General features: G+C 44.1%; 3 protein-coding genes across 3 annotated transcripts; 2 read left to right on the forward strand and 1 right to left on the reverse strand.

The window, feature by feature from the left end:
• The first annotated feature begins 316 nt into the window (after positions 1–316).
• LOC133906521 (B3 domain-containing protein Os01g0723500-like) lies at positions 317–1,047 on the forward strand. The gene is made up of 2 exons (XM_062348448.1): positions 317–374; positions 462–1,047. The coding sequence occupies exons 1-2, from the start codon at positions 317–319 to the stop codon at positions 779–781; spliced, it is 378 nt and encodes a 125-aa protein (XP_062204432.1). The 3' UTR covers positions 782–1,047.
• Positions 1,048–4,024: 2,977 nt separating this feature from the next.
• Positions 4,025–8,292, forward strand: LOC133908631 (ribose-phosphate pyrophosphokinase 3, chloroplastic). Its single transcript, XM_062350744.1, has 7 exons — positions 4,025–4,534; positions 5,774–6,089; positions 6,189–6,284; positions 6,382–6,450; positions 6,549–6,677; positions 6,874–6,973; positions 7,915–8,292. The coding sequence occupies exons 1-7, from the start codon at positions 4,176–4,178 to the stop codon at positions 8,046–8,048; spliced, it is 1,203 nt and encodes a 400-aa protein (XP_062206728.1). The 5' UTR covers positions 4,025–4,175; the 3' UTR covers positions 8,049–8,292.
• An 8,272-nt stretch (positions 8,293–16,564) lies between these two features.
• Positions 16,565–24,387, reverse strand: LOC133908632 (putative ABC transporter B family member 8). The gene is made up of 9 exons (XM_062350745.1): positions 24,038–24,387; positions 23,865–23,919; positions 22,964–23,142; positions 20,098–20,555; positions 19,417–19,957; positions 19,146–19,325; positions 17,765–19,042; positions 17,230–17,636; positions 16,565–17,123 (listed from the first exon to the last, which is right to left on the reverse strand). Exons 1-9 carry the CDS (start codon positions 24,275–24,277, stop codon positions 16,772–16,774), a joined length of 3,690 nt encoding a protein of 1,229 aa, XP_062206729.1. The 5' UTR covers positions 24,278–24,387; the 3' UTR covers positions 16,565–16,771.
• Between the last annotated feature and the right edge of the window lie 563 nt (positions 24,388–24,950).

Below are 24,950 nucleotides of genomic sequence, written 5' to 3' on the forward strand. Positions count from 1 at the left end.
TTGTTGAAGCTACTTTGTTGCCATTGCATCATCTCTGTTGCTAGTTTTTACATCCAGCGTGTTGCGGCAGCTGGCGCAGTCAAGACCGAGGTAGAGGACGCCGATGAGCTAGCGCTGTGCGTGATGATCCCTGCACCACGACGAGCGGCCGGGGTCCCAACAAAACGACTCGGACAAGAGGCGCGCGGTGAAAGCCCAGAACGCGGAGCATCCACGACGACTGGCGCTCGCGGCGGACATCCCCACGTCCGTCCGGCACTACAAGGGGTACGTGTCCCGCCGGCGCCCCGTCACGGGCGCCGAGCGGCAGCGCGCGATGGAGCTCGCGTACGCATTCCGGTCGTCGCTGCCGTACAGCTGCGTCATGCGCATGAGCACAATGCACGTCTACTACTCCTTCATGGTGGTGAGCAGAGCAGAGCAGAGCACCTTTTCATCAGTGTGCGGATGACCGGGGTCAGTTGATCGTGCGGTTGTTCATGTGAAATGTGATACGTGCCTGCGCGCGCAGAGGTTCCAGACAGGGGTCTCGCGGCAGCACCTGCCGCGGGAGCGGACGGAAGTGGTGCTCCGGGACCCGGGCGGCAAGGCGTGGGTGGTCCTCTGCATCCCCAACACGAGGGACCGGCTGTCGCGCGGCTGGTGCGCGTTCGCGCGCGGCAACTGCCTCGAGGAAGGGGACTACTGCGTGTTCGAGCTCGTCGCCGCGGCCGAGTTCCGCGTCCACATCTCCCGGGTCGTCGAGCCGGCCGTGCCGGCGGTCAGGCTCCGAAGCGCTTGAGCCCAGTTGCACCTGCGCGCGTCAGCACGTGACGTGCGCATTGGATCTTCCCGGAGGCCGATCAACGGAAAGGTGCATAGCTGTGCGTCAAGGAGCAATTCGAGAGGACGTACAATTTCTACGAAGCTGATATCAAAATTCAGAGTAATGTTCGGCAGCACTGTTGTACTCGTTTTTCTATTGGTGGTTTCGTGGTGCATATGTTTCGTCAACGTGCAGATATCAAAGTTAGAACTTTCGAGTCCAGATGCATTGGGAGTTGTGATTGTACACATGTAAAGCACCTTTTCCATATTCTTCGCGTGGCGTGGACAACGCCAACACGTACTGGCCGGCATGTGAAGTCGGCCCCGCTTGTAGCATGCAGTTTCGATCGTGCGAATTGACCACAGGCTAACTTTGGCCATCGTTCTGCCAGACTGCCACCGTATAATACCTGGTTATAAATACTACCTCTGTTATTTTACTTATCATTAATTTTTTATTGTAGCAATTTTAACCTTACGTTTTTTTCTAAAATTTTTTACGAATACTTAAAAATATCTAATACTAATAAAGTATATTTCACGATAAATTTAATGATACGAAAGTTTTAGTTATTTATAATTTTTGTAGAAAAACGTAATATCAAAATTGCTACAGTAAAAAAATTGGTGACAAGTAAACAAAAACGGAGGTAGTATAAGTTATTTTAGATAAAACTAGTCATTGGGACCATACATGTGTGGTATCAATCAGGAGCTGTGGGAGACGGCCGACATAAATGGTGCACAGAGCGCTGGGTAGCTGAGCGTGCGAACCAGAGGCGAAACACAGGAGCAGTATTTTTAGGAGCGGAACATATGCGAGCGAAGTAGTAGAGATTGAGTGATATGAGGTGGGTAATTTTTATGAAATTTAGTGGTTTACAAGACTAGACGTATGACATCTTACCTGATGCGAGAATCACTATGTTTTTTTTAAGCAGTAGAGATATAGTCTAATATATACATAAATATATATAATTTATTGAATTTAAGATATTACAAAAATATTTTTAGATAAATCAATACATATAATTTTAAGTTTTTCAAACTAAATATTTTAAAAATTATTATTTATTAAAATTTTAAAAGTTTGATTGTACTTTCTCTCTCTATATATATAAACAAGTATGTACATACAACAGTACCGAAGAAGATGGGGAAGCCTTGGTGTAGTCCTTACCTACTTCGTGACTTCATACTGGTCCAACCCCAGAACGCCGTGAGGCCACCGCAGCCCGCAGGTGAACCTCCCTTCGCAGAAGTTGACCAGGTGCCGCCTGTGTGCTGGGCAGAGTAAAGTAATTTTCGATTTCTCTACCATGTTTGACTAAAAAAGGTTAGAAACAAGACACAAGCTGTTTTGAGAAAAAAAAAACTAAACTTCCAGAGCCGAAACTTGACAGAATTCCTCAGGAAGACTGTTCAAAATATCTTGTAGGGAAATCGTTTTAGGTTGTATTATCTCTTGATCCTATCAACCAATGAGTTTCTAAACAGGCTGTTAGCTGCGTAAGAAGGAATTTAGGCCGTAGGATCTTAGAAAGGTTGATAGGATCATACAGTAGATGAACGGGCTCCGCTGGCTTTCCTCGAGCTACAGTAGCAAAAGCAACCGCGAGGCGATTTCTTAGATCCCGGTATCGATCCTTCCGTTTTCTCTCCTCTGGCTAGCCTTCTGTCAGAGTGTACGGGAAGTGTTGGATCGACGTCCGAGGAGGATTAGTTTAATAGATAGTAGTTATATAGGTATAGTTTTGGTTTGGTAGGTACAGGGTTAGTGCTTCGAATCTCGTCATTGTTAGTGTTGTTGTAGTCGTTTGGTTTGCCACGGCTGTTACTGTTGGAACCGTTGGTGAGGTTTATGGAAGTTTTTGCTCCCCCTTGCACGACTCTCCGTATTCGCCCCTAGTGTTCTTGGCGAGTTCGGCAAGCATCCTTGCGGGTGGGATGTGTGGTTTGTTTATAGTGTTCTTGCGGTTGCGAAGGTACTTTTGGTCTGGTTTGTTATCTTTGGTTTGGGGGGGGGGCTTTGGTGAAGGGCGGTCTGTGTGTGTTTGTGGTGCTAGAGGTTCGTGGTGCTAGGCTTTCAATCTTCGTTGGCTTGGAGGTGCCAGATTTATCTTTCTGTTTCCTTTGTTTCTATTGATTGGGGGATGACCGATGTGCTTTCATCTGTATAGGTACGTCTTGGGTGCAGTTCCAGAGCGTTAGATGATGCGTTTTTACTAAGGTTTGGGGTTCTCTATCGACGGAGCAACACGAGGATTTGGTTGGTGGCTTCTTTGCGTCGTAATGAACTAGAGGCAAGGAGGAAGATAAACACGACATAAAAGGTTTTGTTGTATTTTTAATTTTTTATCCTTTATACCACTTGGGATGTGCTCTATGGGGATGTTTCTGTACTAGAAAATTAATGAAATCCCTTCCCTTTTCCTAAAAAAATAATAGGATCAACCTAAATATTAGAGAAATTGCTCGCCTGGAGCTGATGTATTGATGTGCAAACACATTACCCAAACATGTGACGCTTGGCGGAGAAAAACAAAAGACGACACGACACAAACATGTGCCGCGAGAGTTCTACAGCGTCCATACAAAACCCGGCGATGCGGATCCATATCGGCTGACCCCACTGCATCGGCGAACGCCCGCGCGCAGCTGTTGCAAGCACCAATTTTTTTAATAATATTATTTTATTAAAAATTGAAAAATTCAATTTAAAATGGGAAAATTACGGGTGCCAAAAAGTGGATAGAAATTTAACTAGATCTGAAATTTTTAGTTATTTTTAAATATTTAAACGAATTTAAATAAAAATATCTAACTATAAATCGTAGATGTCGTCGATAGATATAATTTTTATATAAAAATTATTATTTTTTATCTAAAATCGTTTAAAAAATTATAATTTTTTTATTTGAATATTGTATGAGATACAAAACTTGTTAGTAATTGGTATACTGATAAGTTTAAGGAAATTCTTTGTTGGCACATCAAATATTGATAGGCTATTTTCAATAAGAAACTAGTCAACCATTGGAGTGTCGGTTGGGACATATATCTATACTTTTCTATTTTGAATTATATTTTTGTAATTTTTAATAGAATATTATTTAAAAAAATTCGCACGCACCTACCACTGGACCGGGCGCCGGTGCACCTACGCCGCTTCATCCAATCCAACCGCTATAAATCACGCGATTTCGCACGCGGAAACGTCGCCCCGGCACGTTCAACATAGAGGCGCGCACCAACGCGCGCAGCTCGATCCGCGATTCGCCTCACCTCACCAACCCGGGCGCCTCGCGTCGGCCATTGACCTCCACTGCCATAATCCCAACAGTAGCGCCCCCCGCCGCGTGCGGCAGATGGCAACGGCCGCCTCCGCCTTCGCCTCCCCCGCCGGGCTCGGCGCCAAAACCCCAGCCCTGGGGCCGCATCCGAGCCCGAGCCCGAGCCCGAGCCTCTCATTCCCGAGGCCCACCCCCCGCGCCTCCGGCAGGCTCCTCGCCAGCCTCCACCTCGGCGGCGCCATCAGCAGTACCGCCGGCAACGGCAGCGGCCTCCACGTGGCCCCCGCGATCGCCCCGCTCGCCGCGCCCAAGATGGCCGGCGCCATAGGTGCCCACAAGAGCGTCCTTCTCTTCTACTGCGAGGAGATGAAGGAGCTCGCCCAGCAGGTGGTCGCCAGGAACGACGACATCGAGCTGCGCTCCATCTCCTGGAGGTCCCAAGCTCCCCCTTCCTTTTCTTTTCTACCATCGTGTTGTTTTCCCTACCGTAAGTGCCAGTTTTTGGGTTGTGCGCTCATAATTGGGATTCGCTGGGTTTACAATTGGAGCCCGAATCTTTGAGGCAGTTTGGTAGAGATCCATGCTGGATTTGTAATTTGTAGGATAAAAATATATGGTTTAAAAATCTATTTTTAGTTCAAAATAAGAACATTGTGACTTAACCAAATACATCAATCTTCTCACAGTTCTAGCTCCAAAAATTTTTAGAGCTAGAGATAACCAGTTCCAATAATTCTTGGAGAGCTCAGCTAAACAGGTCCTATATGGCCAGGTGTCTTGACTCCAAACCACGCCTTTGTCTTGGGAAGTTAGTGAATCCCTGAATTCTGGAACAAAACATACCACAATTGGCGTCTTGCCCTCAAAACCGATGAAGGAACGTCTAGGGGGTGAAATACCTGAAGTGGGTGGGAAATTAGTTGAAGATGCCTCCAATTGGTAGAGCAGTGTTGACCAAATCCTGGCAGATTTCACAACTAGTTCAGCATTTTTTTGAAAGGTAGTTCATCAGTACCAAAGCTGTATCCTTGACCTATATTGGAACAGGAAAAGGTGGGTACTGAAAGCCAAGCTATATGCAATTCTAAGACGCTTGTTGTTTTTGATTGGGACAAATCGAGTTTGCTGCCGTCAACACATTGATATGTACATTTCGCATGGAAAATTTAATGTCTTTCACAACGTATACATTGTAGAAAATTACCATAAAGCCCAATTTACGATGAATCATCCCAATGTTCCAATGTTCTGAGCGGTGCTATTTATAAGTAGGAACCGGAGAACGTTCCCAAAGCACGGCGGTAAGACCTCCAGTTGTGGGGCAACCGAGCTCAAACCATGGTTCTCGCAAAAAAAGGCCCTCGCTGTGTGTCGTGGTGCGGGTTCCTGAGTGGTGGGGTTCCTGGGCGGCTGGTTGCATGGTCGAGCCGCTTTCAGAGTTATGGCCCCACCCTCAGAGATATAACCCACAGCGGCCGGCTTTCGAGCCTTTTCTCGACCTATAGCTGACAGCGCCTACGGGACGTCTCTCCCCTAAGGGTTTTTTTTTTTAAAGTAGGAATTGGAGTTGTTCTTTTGGAATTTATCGTATATCCTGTCTCAACAGCAACATTTCATTTTAGCAGAAGTGGACCAAGCTTTTCTCATACGCGAGTTTTGGTTTGATTTTTCAGGACATTTGCTGATGGGTTCCCAAATTTGTTCATCTCGAATGCTCACAGCATTCGTGGGCGACATGTTGCTTTTTTAGCATCATTTAGCTCGCCCAGTGTTATATTTGAGCAACTATCAATCATATATGCTCTTCCGAAGTTGTTTATTTCTTCATTTACTCTTATACTCCCATTTTTCCCAACTGGGACTTCCGAGCGTATGGAAGATGAAGGAGATGTTGCCACTGCCTTCACACTTGCTAGAATTTTGTCAAATATACCAATATCACGAGGTGGACCTTCAAGTTTAGTGATTTTTGATATCCACGCTTTGCAGGTAAGTAAAATTATGCATATCATCCAATGAACTTCTTTTGCTATTATTTTTTTAATCAACATCAATATGAAAAATAACTTGTGTGTAACAACACAACAGGAGAGATTCTACTTTGGAGACTCAGTCTTACCATGTTTTGAGAGTGGCATCCCCTTGCTGAAAAGTAGACTTCAGGAGCTTCCTGATTCCCACAATGTCAGTACACCTGACTAAGTGAACAAAATGTTATCGTTGTTGCCGTCAGTGTTTATGTTGGTATACAGTCTGATATGATCTTCAATACCTTTATCAGATAACCATAGCTTTTCCAGATGATGGTGCATGGAAGCGCTTCTATAAGCAACTTCAACATTTTCCTATGGTAAATATGTTTGTTTGAGTACTTTCAAGTTCCAAAACAAAAGGATGTTTCTAATTACTCCCTTTTATAATTGCTTTTCCTAAATTGCCTTTTTGTAGGTAGTATGTAACAAAGTTAGAGAAGGGGAACAGAGAATTGTGCGGATAAAAGAGGGAGATCCCAGAGGCCGTCATGTTGTTATAGTCGATGACTTGGTGCAGTCTGGTGGTACTTTAATTGAGTGCCAGGTAACGAAATTTGTTTGTGGCTTTTTTCTTCTATATTTTGTAGTGATTATTGATGATCTTCAATATTGTGGCCTTGTGGGTGTGCAAATTTATTTCCTAAACATTTTTCTAAGAACAATTCTTACAGGCTTCTACTTATGTATTTCTACCATGTTTCCATGAGAGTTGCAAACTTACATTCTTTTTTCTTGTCCAGAAAGTATTGGCAGCACATGGGGCAGCAAAGGTCAGTGCATACGTGACACATGGCATCTTCCCGAATAATTCATGGGAGAAATTTCAGCATGATAATGGAGGTACGTATGCTTCATTAGCTTTATGATATTAGGCTATTGGCATGCTAATAAATTTCCCACATTATTATTATTCGCTTTTGGAATTCTTGAATATAAATGAAATTTAAACTAACACTTTAGTTTCTCTCAACTGACACCTTTTTAATTGTATGTGATCAAATTAGAGAGGCATGGTAGGCTTGTTGATAGGATTTTTGTTTCCCTCTTTCCTCCTTTTTGTAATCAAGTAAAAATTTATTCCTTCACCTACCTAACATTTTTTACCTTTTCTTTGCTACGCTAACATTTTGGACTAAGCAACTGAATGTTTGACTTTCCCAAAGAGAAAGAAACTAAAGGGCAAAATCATGTCGACCTTTCTTACTAAGACAGCTTCGACCAGCTAATTTTTCCATCTTTTAGTGGCTTGCATTGAATGAAATCCTTAAAATATCAAAGAAAGAGCATTGAATAATAATTCTCTACTAAGAGGTGAACAATATGATTTCAGTTCCTCTCAGTAAAGAGGAAAGGATTTGACTTCTAATTCCCCTTGTGACACCTAACCCCTTGCTGTCATTTTCGTTTCACCCTTAGTCTATGATGCAGTAGGGCTGCTTCACATCTTAGAACCAGACAAATAAAATTTTAATGGTCTAATAATAACATTGTTTGGCAGTGCTGGACACCGATGTGATAAGCAGCAGCACCCAAAACGCCTTTGAATTTGTTTTTTTTAAGGAAAAACACATTTGATTGATCTATGTATTAACATTCTTTTCGAAAATTCAAACTTCCTACTTTCTATCACACGGTTACTTTGCATAAGAATGTGGGGGGAGGCACACTTGAGCCAAGGAATCCTGGAGCTTTTAGTACTTCAGAGTCTCTTTTGTGTTGAATAATTTGTTTGTTTACTTTCCTGATTATGATATGAACCTTTTTTTTGGTAAAAATTTCAGAGGGTCCGGAGCATGGCCTGAGCCACTTTTGGATTACCGATTCATGTCCTCTTACTATCAAGGCGGTCAAAGACAGGCGGCCATTTGAAATTCTAAGTCTTGCCGGATCTATTGCCTCTGCTCTTCATATTTAGTGCAGTTCATTCTTCTTTTTTCCATCCTTTGAGCCTCTTGGAATTTTCTTTCATCCAACCAGAAAGGGTTTTGTTGAACTATTTACGCTTTATCACTATACAACCTCAAAGGATGGATCTTCGCAACAGGGCGCATTCGTCAATAACATTGGTAGGATAGTCTGCTTAATAATTTGAGCGACAGATCATTTGTGTCGAGCTGTGTTCTACTCTCGAATAAATTTCAGTGTGTTTCCTTGTTGCATTTTCTGCTCCGTGTCATGTGTATGGTAGCTGCTCCTCCAGTTGGTTTGGTGTTTCAGATGTGCCCGGCTGTGGACTTTTTTTTTTAGCCTTTTTAAATTAATATTTTAATAATAACATGTCGAAACCTAAATTTTCAGAAACTAGCCCTTTTTGTCACGCCAAAATGTCTAGCGTGACTCACCAACGTAGTCACGCTAATAAATTTAGCGTGACTAAAGTGGCCACGCTGGCGAAAACTCCGACGCCTTTACACGTGTATTCGACGTGGCAGACTGAGTCACGCCAAATTGGTGGTCGGATGAACAGTATTTTTCGGATGAACAGTGTTTTCTGCTGTTTTAATTATTGTTTTTTCTTTCTCTATTTGAACAGTGAGGTTGCCGTACTCTAAAATTCATAAAACTTTTTCTGTATATCCTATAATTTATGATGAATCCATTTTAAAAGGATTCACCTCAATACCCATCTAGGTTTCAAAATAAAAAACTCCAAAAATGGTTACTTTTAGAAATTCTAGTAATTTTTAAGGCCTCAAATAAATTCAAAAAATTTGAGAAAATTCATTAATATTCCTATCATGTGGCGTAATAATTTCTAAAATTATTTCTAAACCTAGGTTACTTGGTGAAAAAGTGAGTTCCTTCGCAATGCTCCATTTATATGCATTTTTATTATTTCATACTATTTAGCCTTATAAACGTCCTCTAAATAATTAGCAATTATATTTGATTTTCCTCAAAATTTTGCCAGCGCTTAATGCAACATGTGCATGTCCTATTTGCAAACATGCACATCCAATAGAGTCGTAGAATTTGAATTATTCAATTTCGAATGTTGGTATATGTTACAATTTGTTCTATAACAATAATACTTAGGTGACTTGTGGAGCTAAAAAGGATTGCCATTTGCGGTCTAAACCATACCAAATTTATTATATGGATAATTCAGAATATATTTTAGCCGAACTACATACATGATTTTTAAGTTGATTAATAAACTTTAAATAAGTAGACTAAAGAGAAAGAATAAATGAAAAAGAGTAAAGATTGGTATATAAATTACAATAAGTTATTTTATGTAGTTATACCTACCATCCGAAATGTAGAGGTGTCGTATTGTTTTCTTAATACCTTTGACATAAGTTGTTGTAGCAGGTTCAATAGAGACCCTTTTTCCTATTGTGTCTATATAATGTTAGATTATATGTTATTTTATTAAAGTTATATGATGGTATTACAATAGATAAAATGTATATTAGGAATGGTAGATGTAATATATAAATGAATATATAGTTACCTGACATGTCTCTAGTGTAATCAATTCTGGTCCTTAATGTATCAACGGATGCTAGAGTATATGCATACTTGAGGAACGTTGGAGAAGCACCAGGGAATTCAATTACCTCAGTGTGACCCGTGAATTTTATCATGTATATGTGGTCAACTGCTCGATAATTATTCTTAGCTAGGAACACTTGGAAAAACTTTATGAAATATACAACTCCTTCTCTAAGGTGTGGTTTGAATTGATCTACATGGCGTTGTGGCACTTGAGCTTCCATTGCATTTCCCTATACATTTGCATAGAAAATTATTTTAAATGATGTATACTCTTTTATTTTTTTCTAAAGTACCTAATGTTTGTGGATACCTCTTGATCCAATAGTACAAAATCAAGTCTATGGACCTTTTCTGGTTTGTCATCTAGAATATATTCGAATAATCTTGTCACGAAAGATGTGTCGTCATTTCATGCTAAAAGCTCTGTCGTGTAATCACCATCGGATGGCTCGTTCCAATCCACAGTTAAACTACTCTATTGGATGTGCATGTTTGCAAATAGGACCTGTGCATGTTGCATTGTGTGCATTAAGTGCTGGCAAAATTTTGAGGAAAATCGAATATAATTGCTAATTATTTAGAGGATGTTTATAAGGCTAAATAGTATGAAATGATAAAAATGCATATAAATGGAGCATTGCGAAGGAACTCATTTTTTCACCAAGTAATCTAGGGTTGGAAATAATTTTAGAAATTATTACGCCACATGATAGGAATATTAATGAATTTTCTCAGATTTTTGGAATTTATTCGAGGACTTAAAAATTACTAGAATTTCTAAAAGTAACTATTTTTGGAGTTTTTTATTTTGAAAACTAGATGGGGGTATTGAGGTGAATCCTTTTAAAATGTATTCATCATGAATTATAGGATATACAGAAAAAGTTTTATAAATTTTAGAGTACAGCAACCTCACTGTTCAAATAGAGAAAACAAAAAAAGAACAATTGAAACTGCAGAAAACACTGTTTATCTGAATCTGAAAATTTAGGTTTAGGCAGGTTATTATTAAAATATTAATTTTAAAAAAGCTAAAATATAAAAAAAGTCCCCGGCTGTGCTGCATCTTGCCTGGGTGATGGGCTCCACCATTTGATTTGTTGCTGGTGACAGTGGTGTTTCCGTCCTTTCGTGGGTTGTCAGGTTCAGGCTTTCACAATTGTAACCTGAAACGCGTTAATCGTTCTCGCATCTGGATCAGTGACTAGTTCCAAAAGGACGGCACCACTGTTATTGACGAATGTGAGGCGCAATGTAAACCGGATAATCCCCAATCTTTCCATGGATTGATGGACGTGTGTTCTCGAAAAGATCCTTTTGGTTTTTTGAAAATTTTGTTCTCGAAAAGATCCTGGCATGGAGGAACATGCGAAATGGGAAGCATCGATGCCGGTGTGACGCGTGTGGCCCGCCTTCCACAGGTGCGAGTGTTGACAAGTCGTGCCAACAGACTAGCTCTTCGACGGGGGAAATTTTATTATCATATTTTTGTTGGAATTTTTTACAATTTTTACATAAGATTTTAGTTAGTTAGATACACAAATCTAGAAATTTTCCTTCGACGGCAAAAGAGCCCCGCGAATCAGCGAAGATTCTGCGCCTGCGCCGCGCCGCGCTATTTTCGGTGCACGCGCCAGTGGCGGAGCTTGACGAAAAATATAGAAGGGGCCAACCTTAAGCTCTGCCATTGGCACGCGGCGAGGTCTCGGTAAAAAAGGGACCGCGTCCGCCTCCATCAATTCGCTCATTCACTCCCCTGCCGTTACGCTCCAGCGACCAAACCAACCGGCCGCTCCGCTCGGTTCCATCGCCTCCTCCCTCCTCGTCTTCTCTCCAGAACCCGGCGGAAAAACCAGAGAGAGACCAAGCAGTCCGCGGTGTTCGCTCACGGGGGAGGCGAGGGTGCCTCATCAGGGACTTCGCGCGTCGCGTCGTGAGTGATCCTGCACGAATCCCTTCCTTCCTTCCTCCGTTCTGTTGGTGTCTGCGTTTTGCGGGCATGATCTGGTCATTGAGCGGTCCTTTCGAGAGGAGCACAAATCAATAGTATCCATCTATTTGTGAGAATTGGATGGCTCAGATTCAATCTACTCCACAGCACTAGTATGACTAGTATGTGTTAGAGATATGACTAGTATAGGATATTTTTGGGAGAAAATTTAGATTTAGTGAGCCACGTCCTGTGGGCAGCCTGGCCCATTCTTGGATTGATTCATTTCATTGTGGCTTGGTTAGGGTTGGAGGCGAGGCAGCTGGTGGGTGACGTGCGCTCGCTCGGTTAGGGTTGGGAGCGAGGCTGAGGTGGCTGGCGGGTGACACGGGGAATGTTGAGGCGGTGGCGCGTGGCTGCAGTGGGCGACGGGCTCAGCGGCGCAAGGCCTCGGTGGCGGCACAAAGCCGAGGCGGGTGGCAATAACGTGGGGAAGGCCGAGTCCGCGGCGCACGACCGAGGCAGATGGCAGGCTCGGCGACGGCGCACGGTAGAGGCCGCTTGAGGTGAAGCGGGAAGGTCGAGCTGGAGGCGCGTAGCTGAGCCATCGCACTGGCGACACGAGAATGGCGCATCGGTAGCACGCGGCTGAGGCTGCGCGCACTTATCCATGCCGTCGCCATCGGGCTTGCGGTGCGCCGAGCGCGAGACATGGCGAAGGATGCGGGTCAGGGCACCGCCTTGCAGCCGCCGAGGGCTGCGGCATGGATCCGAGCGAGGGCTTGGTGGAACCGTAGGCATCGCCGTCGACGTGGTGGGCAGCTAATGCGCGCGAAGGTTGGCGGGGTGATGCGCGGAGGGTGCTACATTGCAGATGTGGGAGCCTCCTTCAGGAAGGGGTAGTGCGCATGCTTCATCGACTCGTGACGCATCGGTGTGTCAGGTCGTAGTTGGTTGTCCACAGTGAGATATTTTAGTGTTCTCTTTTGTCATTTTCTTTTCTGTTCCTGCATCCGCAATTCACCAAATACCATTTAGTTACCAATCGACATGGGTTAGCCTTAGTTTCAGTAGGTTATTTGTACGTTGTTGTTCAACGTGGGAGGACGGGCACGCCGAGGAGAATGTGATCGGGGAGGGCAGCTACGACATCGTGTACAGGGGCACGCTGCAGGACTCCACCATGATTGCCGTCAAGAAACATGCTCAACAATAGATAACTTTGATTCTTCTCTCGTGGAAAATTCATGCATATTTTGCTTATTTGAGCTGTCGATTTGAACTAGGTAGAAATCTGTTGCCTTTCTATGATGCTGGTTTGGAATTTGATTTTGTCCTTGGAAGATTGTGAGTGGTTGAATTAGGATTTATGAACGTTTTTGCATGTTTGCATTTGAGATGTTAAAAAAGGGAGCGAGTTTCTCCTGTTGCTTGATTTGATTTGAAAAAAACCCCGCTCGCTTTGATAGTTCTTCCCCTAATCTCATGGTTCAATGAGATGGAAACATATGGTACAGTCAGATGAGTATAAGTTCTGCAAATTTGTGGATTGTGTTCTATTTTCAATTGAAAAAATATACTCTTCCCTTAACCTGTTTTTGCTCAGATTTTTGTCTTGCAAGTTTACTGCTCTTGAGATGCTTTGCTGATGAAAGGTTGGTTTGTGGGGCTCAAGAACTTTGAAATTGCTATACTCATGAACCATGTTTCTATGTGCCCATGTCCATTTGATTCTTCTCTGCTTCTGTGACGCAAATTTAACTACTACGTAGTTTTCTTGGATTAGTTTGCAGTTTCATTTCTCACCCCATTTCATTCTGCTTCTGATAATAATCTCTATTTTTCCCTGCTTCACCCCAGAGGCCAGGCTGAGAAGGAGTTCAAGGTAGGGGTCGAAGCAATCGGTCGTGTTCGGCACAAGAATCTCGTAAGGTTGCTTGGCTATTGCGTGGAGGGTGCTTATAGGTACAATGCAATCTCTTCGTCATTTTGTAGTCTTAGTTTTTGTCATTTTCGATTCTAGTAAATAAAAGCTTGATTAGTTATTTCTAGTATGGTTGAACAAGATGCTTGTGTACGTGTATGTAGACAATGGTAATCTTGATTAGTGGCTTCATGGTGATGTTGGGGAAGTGAGCTCACTAACCTTGGACATCAGGATGAACATTATTCTAGCAACCGCTAAAGAGTAATGCTTCTTTTGGTGCTATGTACTGATTTCAGTGTAATCAGTGGTTTGAGTTGTTTTGCTTAATTTTGTTTTTGAATTAATATTTTAGCATCTGTTGTGTAATGGTTAATGTGTGTGAATGGAATTAATATCGTGAGCAAAAATAGGCCAAGATCATTTAGATTTTAGAAGACTTCAGGCGCTAGTTGGCATAATTAGCTATGTTCAGTTAAGGGATATGCGTCTTGGTTAGGGTAATGGAGCCTATTTAAGGTAAGATTTGTTGTCAATGAAAACGGATGCTTCGCTAGACAAGGTTGTTAGAACCTATTACTTGGAACATACATATTCTCTTTTAATAAGTTAGAGAAAGAGAATCCATTGTAACCTATGTCCGGTAGAAATGCGAAAATAATATTTTTTTTCCCATTATGCATGGTACTCTTTTGATTATGATTTTGAACACAATTCGAGTTTCTCAACTGTGTAAATAGAAGGAGAAGGTTTAATTGATCTTGGGTATAGGCACTTGGACTGATGGAGTTAAGACGTAGGAGGAATAGGTTTATCTATAGCGAGTTCATCATCTTCATCGCCCTCTTGAGCATCATTTAGCCCATGGTGGGACCGCATCACAAACACATCTTCAGGTTTACAAAGTACATGACAGTGACCATCCACAAAATCTTTAACAAACCATAATTCGCTCTCTTCATTGAGCTCGATGTCAAGCTTAGAATTGCAGCCACAACGAGTCAGTACCCGTGGCTCCATTTATTGATCAGTTCTTTCAAAAAATTTCAGCAACCTATGTCCTTTAGATGAGCAGCAGAACCTCCTCCATTTCATCTTCTTTGTACCTGTTTTGTATCTCACCTTCTCCCTTCTCACACTGAACCCTTTTTTTGCTGCATAAGAATTGTAGAACTTATAACCATCCTTCTCACTCGCAAACATCTGATTTACCACACTATTGCATTCCTCGATCTCCTCCAGGCTAGCATGTTTTTCCGCATCCATCACTCAAAACTGCCAAAATAAAATAGCACATGGATCAATGCCAATATTTTTGACAAACATAATCCTAAATTTCATCATAGACCAATTAAGAGGACCAAACACTACTATAATTTAATTCAGGTTTTTTCCTACCTAAACCATTCAATAATAACCTAGCATATCTTGTACACTTTCAAACCTCGACAATCAAACATGTAATATGTAACTGAATTCAGGTTTTTGCGAATTACGACACATAATGCACAAGGGTTCCAATACAACATATACAAATGCAACTCATATGTTTCAAAATTACTAAAAAAAACATTATGTAATAGACCAACAATAAATATAAGATTTTGGCATTATGGTGATTGAATTGCAACACGACGCTCAAGAAGCACCTCTTCGGCAAGTAGTCCCGCAAGGATCAGAGGCAACAACATCAATTCATGCACCAGGCGACAACAAGCGATGGGAAAAACCGAAACATATCAGTAATAATTACAACTTTGATAATTCATACTAAAGCACATATCGCCATTCTGTAGGTTGTAATTGCATACAAGAACTGAGACATAAATAACTAGTATCGAAGGTCACAGGAAACTAATCTAGGCAGAACTAATCAAGTGCTAATTCTATCATCCATTATCTTATGGACAGGAAGGAATGTTACTTGGGTCAATTCCATGACTCACCTTGTAGATCGTGGTGCGTTCGGGGGCGTTCTCCTTGTGACGAACTCAGGGGTGACGCAAGATGTGTCGGGACGGACGGCGACCACTACCGAAGGCGGCTCCAGGACGAAAGGCGGATTCGACGCCGGGACGGAATGACAACAATTTGCAGTGTCGGCGCCAGGGCGAATGCGCAACGTGTGGCGGCGCCGAGGAGGACGGGCACGCGTGGTGGCGTAGGGCGGAACTGTGAGAGAACGATGATAATTTATGGTGCCGACGCCGGGGTGGACGTGCAACGCGCAGTGGCGCCGGGCCGCACCGCGACGGAACGACGGCGATTAGCAGTGGCGGCGCCAGGGCGGACTGGCGATGCGTGGCGGCGCAGGGCCGGATCGATGGGCTATGAGTGGCGGCGCCGGGCGGACCCGCGACAGAATGATGCCGATTTGCGGTGTCGGCGTCGGGGCGGACTGGCAACGCGTGGAGGCGCTAGGGCAAACGGGCAGGCGCCGGGGCGGACGGGCTTCGACTGGCTGCGCTAGCCGGACAGAACGTGTGGTGACGGCAACGAGAAGGACGGGTGATGAGTGGCGGCGCCAGACTGAAAGAACGGGCACGAATTGCCCTGCTGATGCGGCTTTGCCCCATCCTAATCCAATTGATGGCACTCATTGTAAAATTGTCTAATTGCGTAATAGTTACTAAAATACCTCTACCAAATGAGCGGTGGATATAAAAAATTACTACTGCTAAATTACTACTAGTGCGGTGTACTGTAAAAGTTATCAAAATAAGGGTTAAGATGGCTCTGAAGAGCTATCAGCGGACTCTTGATGAAGGAAAAAGATGGCTAGCCTCAACTGAACCTGGATCAATTGATGTTGAGGCATTGGTCAAGGTAGAGATGGATAACATGAATAAGGAGATTAAACTCTCCAAGGGAAGTATCCTAAATATCAACTTCAAGAAAGAGTAAAGAAGACGGTGTTGCGGCTGCTGGCAGATATTTATTTTCTGGCTATGTCCTAGTTCATGGTAAATCCTTTCATGGAAAATTCTGTTTTTTTCTCTTGAACTTCATAATATGTTATCAGGAAAGAGATAACTGTGACTATTCATGCACCATAAAGCTTATTTTTTCATGTTAAACTTTCTGAAAGTTTGGTTATATTAATTAATTGTGATCGGGTTATATACTTCCCTACATTTTTGCATATCATAAACCACATGAAAAACTTTGAAGTACAAGTGTTGGGTCAGATACATTTACTGGTTATTGAAGGAGTTTTTTGAAAATTATTCACTCACTGCGGGAGTTTCATCAGATGTGGTAGTTTACATTATATACAGCCAGTTTATTTCTGAAGAGTTGCGAGGTTGTAGAATGCCCCCTTCTTGTTCATGAGCTGTGGGTAAGTGCCACGCTCCACCACCTTACCCTCTCCCAGGAAAGCAATTGAGTCTACGTTCTTGATCGTGTTTAGTCGATGTGCCACCACGATTGTGGTCCTCCCTGACATTATTCGATCAAGAGCTTCCTGCACCACTTGCTCTGACTGTGCATCAAGAGCACTTGTTGCTTCATCAAGTAGTAGTATTGCTGGATTCCGGATTATTGCCCTTGCAATTGCAATTCTTTGCTTCTGTCCTCCTGAGAGTTGTGTACCATGCTCTCCACAATCAGTATCATATCCATCCTTCAAAGATCTGAAAAACAATAGGCTTTGAGTTCCTTATGTTGAATGGTGCAAGTTCAGACAAAGGCATGTTTGCAATATATATATTTTGGAATAAGACAAACTCTAAGACTTACGAGATGAACTCATGCGCATTTGCAGCTTTAGCAGCTTCCACGATCTCGTCTTCATCAGCTTCTGGCTTGCCGAAAGCAATGTTGTCCCTGACACTGCCTGAAAATATTGCGGGCTCCTGACTGACGAGAGCTGTGAATCCTCGAAACCAAAGAATATTCATCTCCCGCACATCCATACTATCAATCCTTACAGCCCCCCTATCAACATCATAGAACCTCTGGATCAAACCAATGATAGTAGATTTACCACAACCACTTCTCCCAACCAGGCCAACACTCGTTCCTGCTTTCACGTCCAAGCTAAAATCCTGTAGGATAAGGCATCCTGGTCTTGTTGGATACGCAAAATCTACCTTTCTGAACTCTATTCTTCCTTGTATTTTCTTCTTCTGGTCGTCCTTTTCCACCTGCAAAGTAGCTTACATTATTATTTTTTGTTTCATAGTAATGAGCATTGTAAAATCGTATTATGTTTGCATGGCTGCTGATCTTTATTCTATACGATGTTTTTTGAGGCTAGTGATGAGCATGTTACCTGTGAAATTTGTGGAGAGATAGATTTCCTATCTAGCACCTCAAACACTGAAGCAACAGCATTTGATCCCTTTGCCAGGTCTGATGTCATGCTACCAGCATCAGCAATCAGCTTTCCTGTGCTCACCAGGACGAAAAAAGTTTTGAAGACATCACTCGCTGAGATCTCCCCGGACTGTGCCAGCTTCCCACCATACCAGAAGTCCAGTGCCCATGATAAGAATGAGAGGCAAGGCGACAATCCTGTGGCGAGCCCTGCTACCCACGACTTCTTCCTTGCTTTCTTCAACGGTTCCTCTTGTGCACGCTCGAAGAGCTGAAGAACCTTTGGTGAGCATCCAAAGGAAGTTACCATCCTGTGGTTGTAAACAGCTTCTATGGCAATCTGAGTACTTTGATGCTGAGCCCTTGCCAAGTCCCTTGAAACATTCGAGAGAACTATCTTTTTGGCATAGTAGCATATCATTGTAGATGGCTGTACAGCTATCATGACAAGAGCAAGTTTCCAAGCTACTATCAGGCCCATTGTCACTGCAATTATAATTCCAGATGCTGTTTGAAGCAGTAATGAGATTCTGTCTGCAACAAGGGTTTTGACAAGAGAAGCCTCATTGCTTAGCCGAGAGCACAACGAACCACTTGAATTAGTTTCTTCATCAAACCATGCTGCCTCAAAGGTTAAGATCTTTTCGAGCACTTGGACTCGGATGCGCCTAACAAGATGCTCCCCCATGTACCCAAAGTTGTAGTGTTGCAATAGATTAACAACAATGGATATCATGGACAATGAGCAGAAGATCAAGGCATAGTGTCTGATAATTGCATTCATCTCATTGTGGTCCTGAACAAAGAATGCAGCAATCATGCCTCCAATGGTTATGGCATAGATAGGCTGCAAGGAACCATATACCAATGCAGACAGACTGCCTACGACTGCCTGCCTCCACTCCGGTGCATTCATTGCAAGAAGCCTGGAGAAAGAAGGTGCAGGTGGAGGAACAGCGGAATTATTTTCCTTTGAGACAGCTGGTGTAAGTGGCATTGGACTTGCTCTGGACACGCTGAGACGACTGGTACTGGTCCTGGCCACTGAGGAAGCCCTAAACTGTTCACTTTCTTGTTCGATGTAGCTCACCATCTTCTGCAGTTTCACAAGGCTCGAGTATGGGCCACCCTTGTTGATCAGTTCATCATGTGTACCAATTTCAACTATTGTACCCCCATCAACTACAGCAATCTGATCAGCATTCTTCACAGTTGAGAGCTTATGAGCTACTACCTGATTAGTGTTAATGGATTATCAGCGCTACAATGCAAAATAATTGGAGAAGTTCTGATCTTAGCGTCACAAAGTAGGAACAGTGGAGGCAATGACAATTTACCAGTGTTGTTCGTCCCATAGAGGCTTGATCAAGTGCATGCTGCACCAACTTCTCTGATTCTGAATCAAGTGCACTTGTGGCTTCGTCAAGCAAAAGTATAGCAGGGTTCTTAATAATTGCCCTTGCAATGGCAATACGCTGCTTTTGGCCACCTGATAACAATGCTCCACGCTCGCCAATCTACAAGAATAGTGAGAAAAAAAACCATGAAGTGTGAGAGACAGGGAATTAAGGTGGTCTGAATATTTCTTTTTTTTTTTGATGCATATACCTTAGTCTCATATTCCTCGGGAAGCCCCCTTATGAAGTTGTGAGCATTTGCTGTCATGGCTGCTGCATGTACTTCATCCATGGTTGCATCTGGTTTGCCAAACAAGATGTTCTCTTTTACTGAAGTACCAAACAATGCATGATCTTGGCTGACGAGCCCCATTTTACTCCTGATCCACTTGAGTTGAAGTTCCTTAATGTTGAAACCATCAATCTTGACAGTTCCTTCACTGGCATCATAAAAGCGCTGCACTAATGCTATCGCGGTTGACTTGCCACTGCCACTGGACCCAACCAAAGCAATGGTTTCCCCAGCAGGAATCTGGAGGTTAAACTCTTTGAGGACTGGGACATTTGGCCTTGAAGGGTACACAAAACAGACAGATTCAAACTCAATCTCTCCCCGAATTTGATCCAAAATAAGGCCCTTCGGGTCGTCAGCATTAATCTGTGGCACACGGTTTATCCGATCAAGAATTCTTGTGGCAGCAACAGATGCCTCAGTGAAATGTTTCAACTCTGGGAGTGCCATTCCAAGGGATCTGCAACATTCAGTAAGTTTGTTCTAGTTAAGCTTCTATTATATAGTCCTTTCGATTTTTTTTTCCAAAAAAAGCTTCTATTATACATAATCAGATGGAGTCATGTAGTCAATACGGCACAAAGAGTAGAAGAAACATACAGGCCACCCAAGACAAACGAAATTCCAGCTGCATATATCCTTCCTCCACTTTCATGATGGTACATCACCAATCTGCCCCCATACCATGCGAGGAATGCCCAAATGGCGAAAGAAAGGCCGGTGAATCCAACAGCAAGACCTTTCGCAATCCCTTGCCTGATCCCCAGTTTGATCGTCTTGTCAAGGATCGCTGTGTACCTCTGGACGATCCTTTTCTCGGCTGTGAACGAGTAAACGGTCTTGATCGAGCCCAGTGCCTGCTCGACCAGGGAGCTCGCTTTGGCGTACTCAAAGCGCGACTGGCGAGAAAGGTAGAGAAGATACTTGCCGTAGATGAGCCCCGGGATTATCAGAAGCAGGACTAGAGGAAAAGAAACCAGAGCCAGCCTCCAGGAGAAATAAGTGGCGAAGGCCAGTCCGGAGATGAAGACTGTCGAGTGCATCAGAAATAGAGGGACCTGTTCCAGATTAAGAGAAAAAAAAAGATCAATCAATCGTGCTGTTCTTTCTCCTTGAATTCATCGGTCAATGCTAGATTCTACTACCTTGAGTTCTGCCCTCTTTTTTTCTGTTCACATATTTTATTTTCTGTAAGCTACCTGAATTATTCAACGTCTTTATTTTTTTTTGAAAAATCCAAATTACTCCTATAAACTATTTCTGATGTTCAGATAACCTCCCAAACTTTAAAACCTTTATTTAACCCCTTAAATTTTAAATACTTGATCACATAACCTCCTAGAGTGATTTGCGATATTGATTTTGATGACGTGGCTGCCACGTCACATATTTTTATCAAGTGGCTATCATGTTCGCTCTCTCTTCGGCTGGAGGAGAGGGCTCGGTGGCAGGCTTCTCTGCCGAGCACGGTCGGCGCAAAGGGATGGCGCATGGTGCGGGACGGTGGCGCGGCGTGGTCTCAGCTGGTGCGGGAGTCCATAGCGGCAAAAGGGAGAGAGGGGAAGCGTCGTTGGAGAGAAAGGAGGCCAATTGGGTCGGCTCGGCGGTGGCACAGGTCGGGCCGATGTGCGTGAGCGTCACTTGCTGGTTGGGTGGCATGGAGGGATGGCGCGACAGAGCGGGGTGCACAGGCAAGCAATGGAGCATGACTGTGGGGGGGGGGGGTCAGCTATAGGCATGACCAAGCTAGGAAGGGAGTGGGAGCTTAAGAAGTTGCACGTGGAGCCATAGCGCGCGATGGTGAACTCACATAGGCGCTCGGCAATCGGTGGGCATGACCGGAACCTGCCTGGCGGTGAGTCGAATGGTGCGACACTGCTCGACTCTAGTGAAAGTCTAGGCCGATGGTGGGCCAGAGCCAAGGAGGCTCGTGCTCTAGCTTCTTGGGGTCACGGGGAAGCTCTTCGCAGTCTCGACTTAAGTAGAGAGGCGCTAGAGCAGGCCGGTGGTGGTGAAGTGCTTCACAGCGAACCTTGGCAGCAGAGAAAATGTCGATTTTGGCTCGGGTGCTATTGGACCTACAATGAGAAGCAGTCAAGGGGGTGCGCCATAGAGTGAGGAAGATGTGGGAAAGGGGAATACACCGTTGGCTCACCAGAGGAGGAAGAAATCGACGGTGGTTGCGGTGTTGTCTTGCGGCAGAATAAGGGCATCGATCTCGGCCTCTACAATGAGAGAGCAGGGTTTGAGACTAGGATTTGAACAAAGAGCTCCAGGCGACTCTCCCTACGATGACGGCTTCGACAGGGAGGAGCTGAGGAAGGCGGTGGGCGAGCTCGGCTTGCCATCACTGCTGCTCTAGCGTAATGGGGAAACTGGTGGCTGAGAGAGAGGGAGCCAGGGGCGAAGGGATAAGGCGGAGCAGACAATGGAGATGTGGACGGGGTGGGGCTCCTCTACGCAAGAGGGCGAGCCCGATCTCATCTGCGGCACAGAGCAGCATCGGCGAGAGAGGAGCATAAAGAGATGAGAAGAGAGAGGATCCGAGAGAGAGGAGTTGCGAAAGAGACAACCTTGTCAGCAAAACCACCACCATGTCAGCAAAATCGCTGTTGCAAACCTCTCTAAGGGGTTATGTGATCTGATATTTAAAGTTTGGGAGAAATGATTAAATAAACGGTTTTTAAGTTAGAGAGTTATCCGGATATCAGGAATAGTTCAGGGGAGTAATATGGATTTTTTTTCTTAATTTGTTTCAAGCTATTTTTTCTATGAAACTCTTTTGCTAGCCACCCACCAATGTCAAGAAATTCCAGAACAGTTAACGCAAACACCAGCAGCCTTCAGCTTGTTGATGCATCCAGCTCACATCAGAACTAAGATATATTATTCATATTTTATTCTGCAAGTATTTGTTTTGCATCTTTATTGCATTCCTTTATACCGTATGGAGTATCTCTACACATCTTCATTCTGCGATCTATGCCAAATGTAAGCCGCTGCTCATGCGCTCACATCACATGTTCCCTCTCGCCTGCCTTCAAGGTCTATGACAAAATCAAATGAATATGATTCTAGCATTTTCATCGTTTGGCACAGTATCTCATGACGGTTCTTGACTGATAAATTACGACGCTCGGTGTTAGCATTACCGAGAGCCAGAGGTCATTTCTGATTATATGGCCGGCTAACGTTGGTCAAGCTATTTGATTCGCTACTGATTCAGTGACGGTCTAGAATTGGCAAGCGAGCAGGTTTGGCATCTGACACACAGGCACATGTCACAAGGCATCGATCGTCTTAAACAAAGCTAGGCTCCCATCACTCAACGAGGAAGAAACTAGCCAGGTAGTATGACTGGAGATTTTGTAAAACAAGACTAAGGCGACCAGGGATCAATGACAAATAAAATCCGTGGTTTTGGTTAATCAGACGACCGAATTGTGATAGGGAAGATGCAGCTTACCTTCTCGCTGAGGACCTCCTGTACGAGGGAGGCGTCCTTGGAGATGCTGTTGATGATCTCCGAGGTGGTGGCCTCCTGCGAGTCGAAGAAGCCCACCTCCTGCCGCAGGATGGCCTGCAGGTACAGGTACCGGATCCGCAGCACCTGCCGCTCGCTCGTCCTGCTCCAACAATACCCTTCTGCATCCATCCATTCAGCAAGATGTGCCTCCAGTTAGTTTATACAGCCTAAAAGTGTCTCTCTCTTTTTAACCTTGCGTTCTTAAATGCATATGCTGTTGATTATCGAGAAGGAATAAATAATGCGAACCGTAAGATATAAAAAAGGAAAATCCAAAAATCAATCCTCAACTTTGGTTTGTAATATGGAAATACAATTCCACATGCACAGTCTATCTTAATTGTCCATTCTTCTCACCCGATAATCATCCACCCGTTAATTATCTCACCTACCCCACCCGTGTAATCACTACCCTCACGTGCTAAACCAGTGGTTTTGGCTAAGCAGCGTACAGTAGGCAACCCTCTATTGATGTACCATTGAAATCGACAGTAAAAGAATCCGGAAATTGAATATAGGTCCTTACAAGACGGTGCATGGAAGGCTAAATCTCATGCTCTCCCCTCGGAATCTGTTTGGAACGCGGGGACTTCATAAGATTTGCATAGAAATTTTAGTAAACAATTTATTCCCCCGGTAATTGGGTAAAATGTCCCGTGCTCCAAACGACCCCTCAATCTGCCGTCTCTCATGTATGCTCAATGTTTCATATAATAAGCATTCTAGAATTCTCAGATTGCTATTGCATATTTTCATGCCACGTCAACATAGTGCCCTACTGGGACGTACATATGTTCAGTGAATGCATGCAAGAATAATCAGAGTTGCAAACAGAAGTTACCCATGAACGCCACCGCCAAAACCGCGAACGCCAAGTAGACAAAATTCAGGCAGGACTGCATCCAGGAGAAAATTAAAGAGGCAAAAGGTGCACAGTGTTAGTACAAATGCACACAAAAGACAAGCCTGAAAGAATTACACCTCGATCACGCGCGTGAACTGCACGGTGCGTACCTTCTCCACCTCGTGCATGAACTGCGCGCTCTTGGCGCCCGGTGCCGCTCCCCCGTACCCGAGCGCGTTCATCACGTCGCTCGCGAAGATGAGTAGCAGGTTGGTGGAGCACCCGTCGCCGATGGCCCCGAGCGTGCCCAGGGCCATGAGCAGGACGTCCACCCGGTCCGCGAACCTGAACATGCCGCGGACGCCCATCCGCCGCTCGCCGCCGGTGCTCGCCGCCGCCGGGGCGCTCATCTTCTTCGCCTTCTCTGTATTGCAGAGGCGATCGCGAAGGAGACGGGCCGGTGCTTGTGGTCCAGCTCACCAGCTCGCTTTGTTGTGCCGTAGAGAATGGCTTTGGCACGACCGCACGAGGACTACATATAGCACGTCAATGCATAACAAGCACGCGTGTGTTTTGATTTCTTTAGATTTATTAGTATTATTTTGCAGGCTTGCATGATGAGGTATTTGGAGAAAAGTTGACCGCAACTCAGATGTCATTGCCTTTTTTAAAAAAAAACGAGATGTCATTGGCTAACTCATCAATGAGGTGGTGGTTGTGTGCTTAATACTACATTACTACTAGTGCTTTCCACTTTCTTTTCCTTTTGATTCACTGCACGGGTTGTGTTTATATAGTTGCTAACAAGGTGCGGCGAGAGCCTCCTTTAGAGAGAAGACTCAAGCTTAAAGGAGATGTCAAAGGCAGAATAACACCAAATATATTGATCGTAAAAAGATATCCCCCTTACTCCCATGCATCAAGGGCAGGCAAGTTCCGGGTAACTCCGGAGCCTAAGAGCTCTGGGGCTTTGTAGGTCTGGCGCCCATGAGCTAACGCTAGCGAAGGGCACGATACCGAGCTGATTGTCAATTGTGGCACGATGTTGTGCTATCACAGATGTTAGTGTGTCCACCACTTATA

The sequence above is a fragment of the Phragmites australis genome, chromosome 2 (assembly GCF_958298935.1).
Source record: "Phragmites australis chromosome 2, lpPhrAust1.1, whole genome shotgun sequence".
In the NCBI taxonomy this organism is placed as follows: domain Eukaryota; kingdom Viridiplantae; phylum Streptophyta; class Magnoliopsida; order Poales; family Poaceae; genus Phragmites; species Phragmites australis.

Excerpts from the sequence above, each read along its gene's own strand:
- LOC133906521 (XM_062348448.1), top strand. The coding sequence starts at position 317 with ATGGAGCTCGCGTACGCATTCCGGTCGTCGCTGCCGTACAGCTGCGTC. Across the intron at positions 375-461 it reads CAGCTGCGTCATGCGCATGA|TTGATCGTGCGGTTGTTCAT; the intron begins GCACAATGCACG and ends GACCGGGGTCAG.
- LOC133908631 (XM_062350744.1), top strand. The coding sequence starts at position 4,176 with ATGGCAACGGCCGCCTCCGCCTTCGCCTCCCCCGCCGGGCTCGGCGCC. Across the intron at positions 6,090-6,188 it reads TTGATATCCACGCTTTGCAG|GAGAGATTCTACTTTGGAGA; the intron begins GTAAGTAAAATT and ends ACAACACAACAG. Across the intron at positions 6,285-6,381 it reads AGCTTCCTGATTCCCACAAT|ATAACCATAGCTTTTCCAGA; the intron begins GTCAGTACACCT and ends TACCTTTATCAG.
- LOC133908632 (XM_062350745.1), bottom strand. The coding sequence starts at position 24,277 with ATGAGCGCCCCGGCGGCGGCGAGCACCGGCGGCGAGCGGCGGATGGGC. Across the intron at positions 23,143-23,864 it reads TTTGGCGGTGGCGTTCATGG|AAGGGTATTGTTGGAGCAGG; the intron begins GTAACTTCTGTT and ends GGATGGATGCAG. Across the intron at positions 19,958-20,097 it reads TCGTTTGTCTTGGGTGGCCT|ATCCCTTGGAATGGCACTCC; the intron begins GTATGTTTCTTC and ends TGAATGTTGCAG.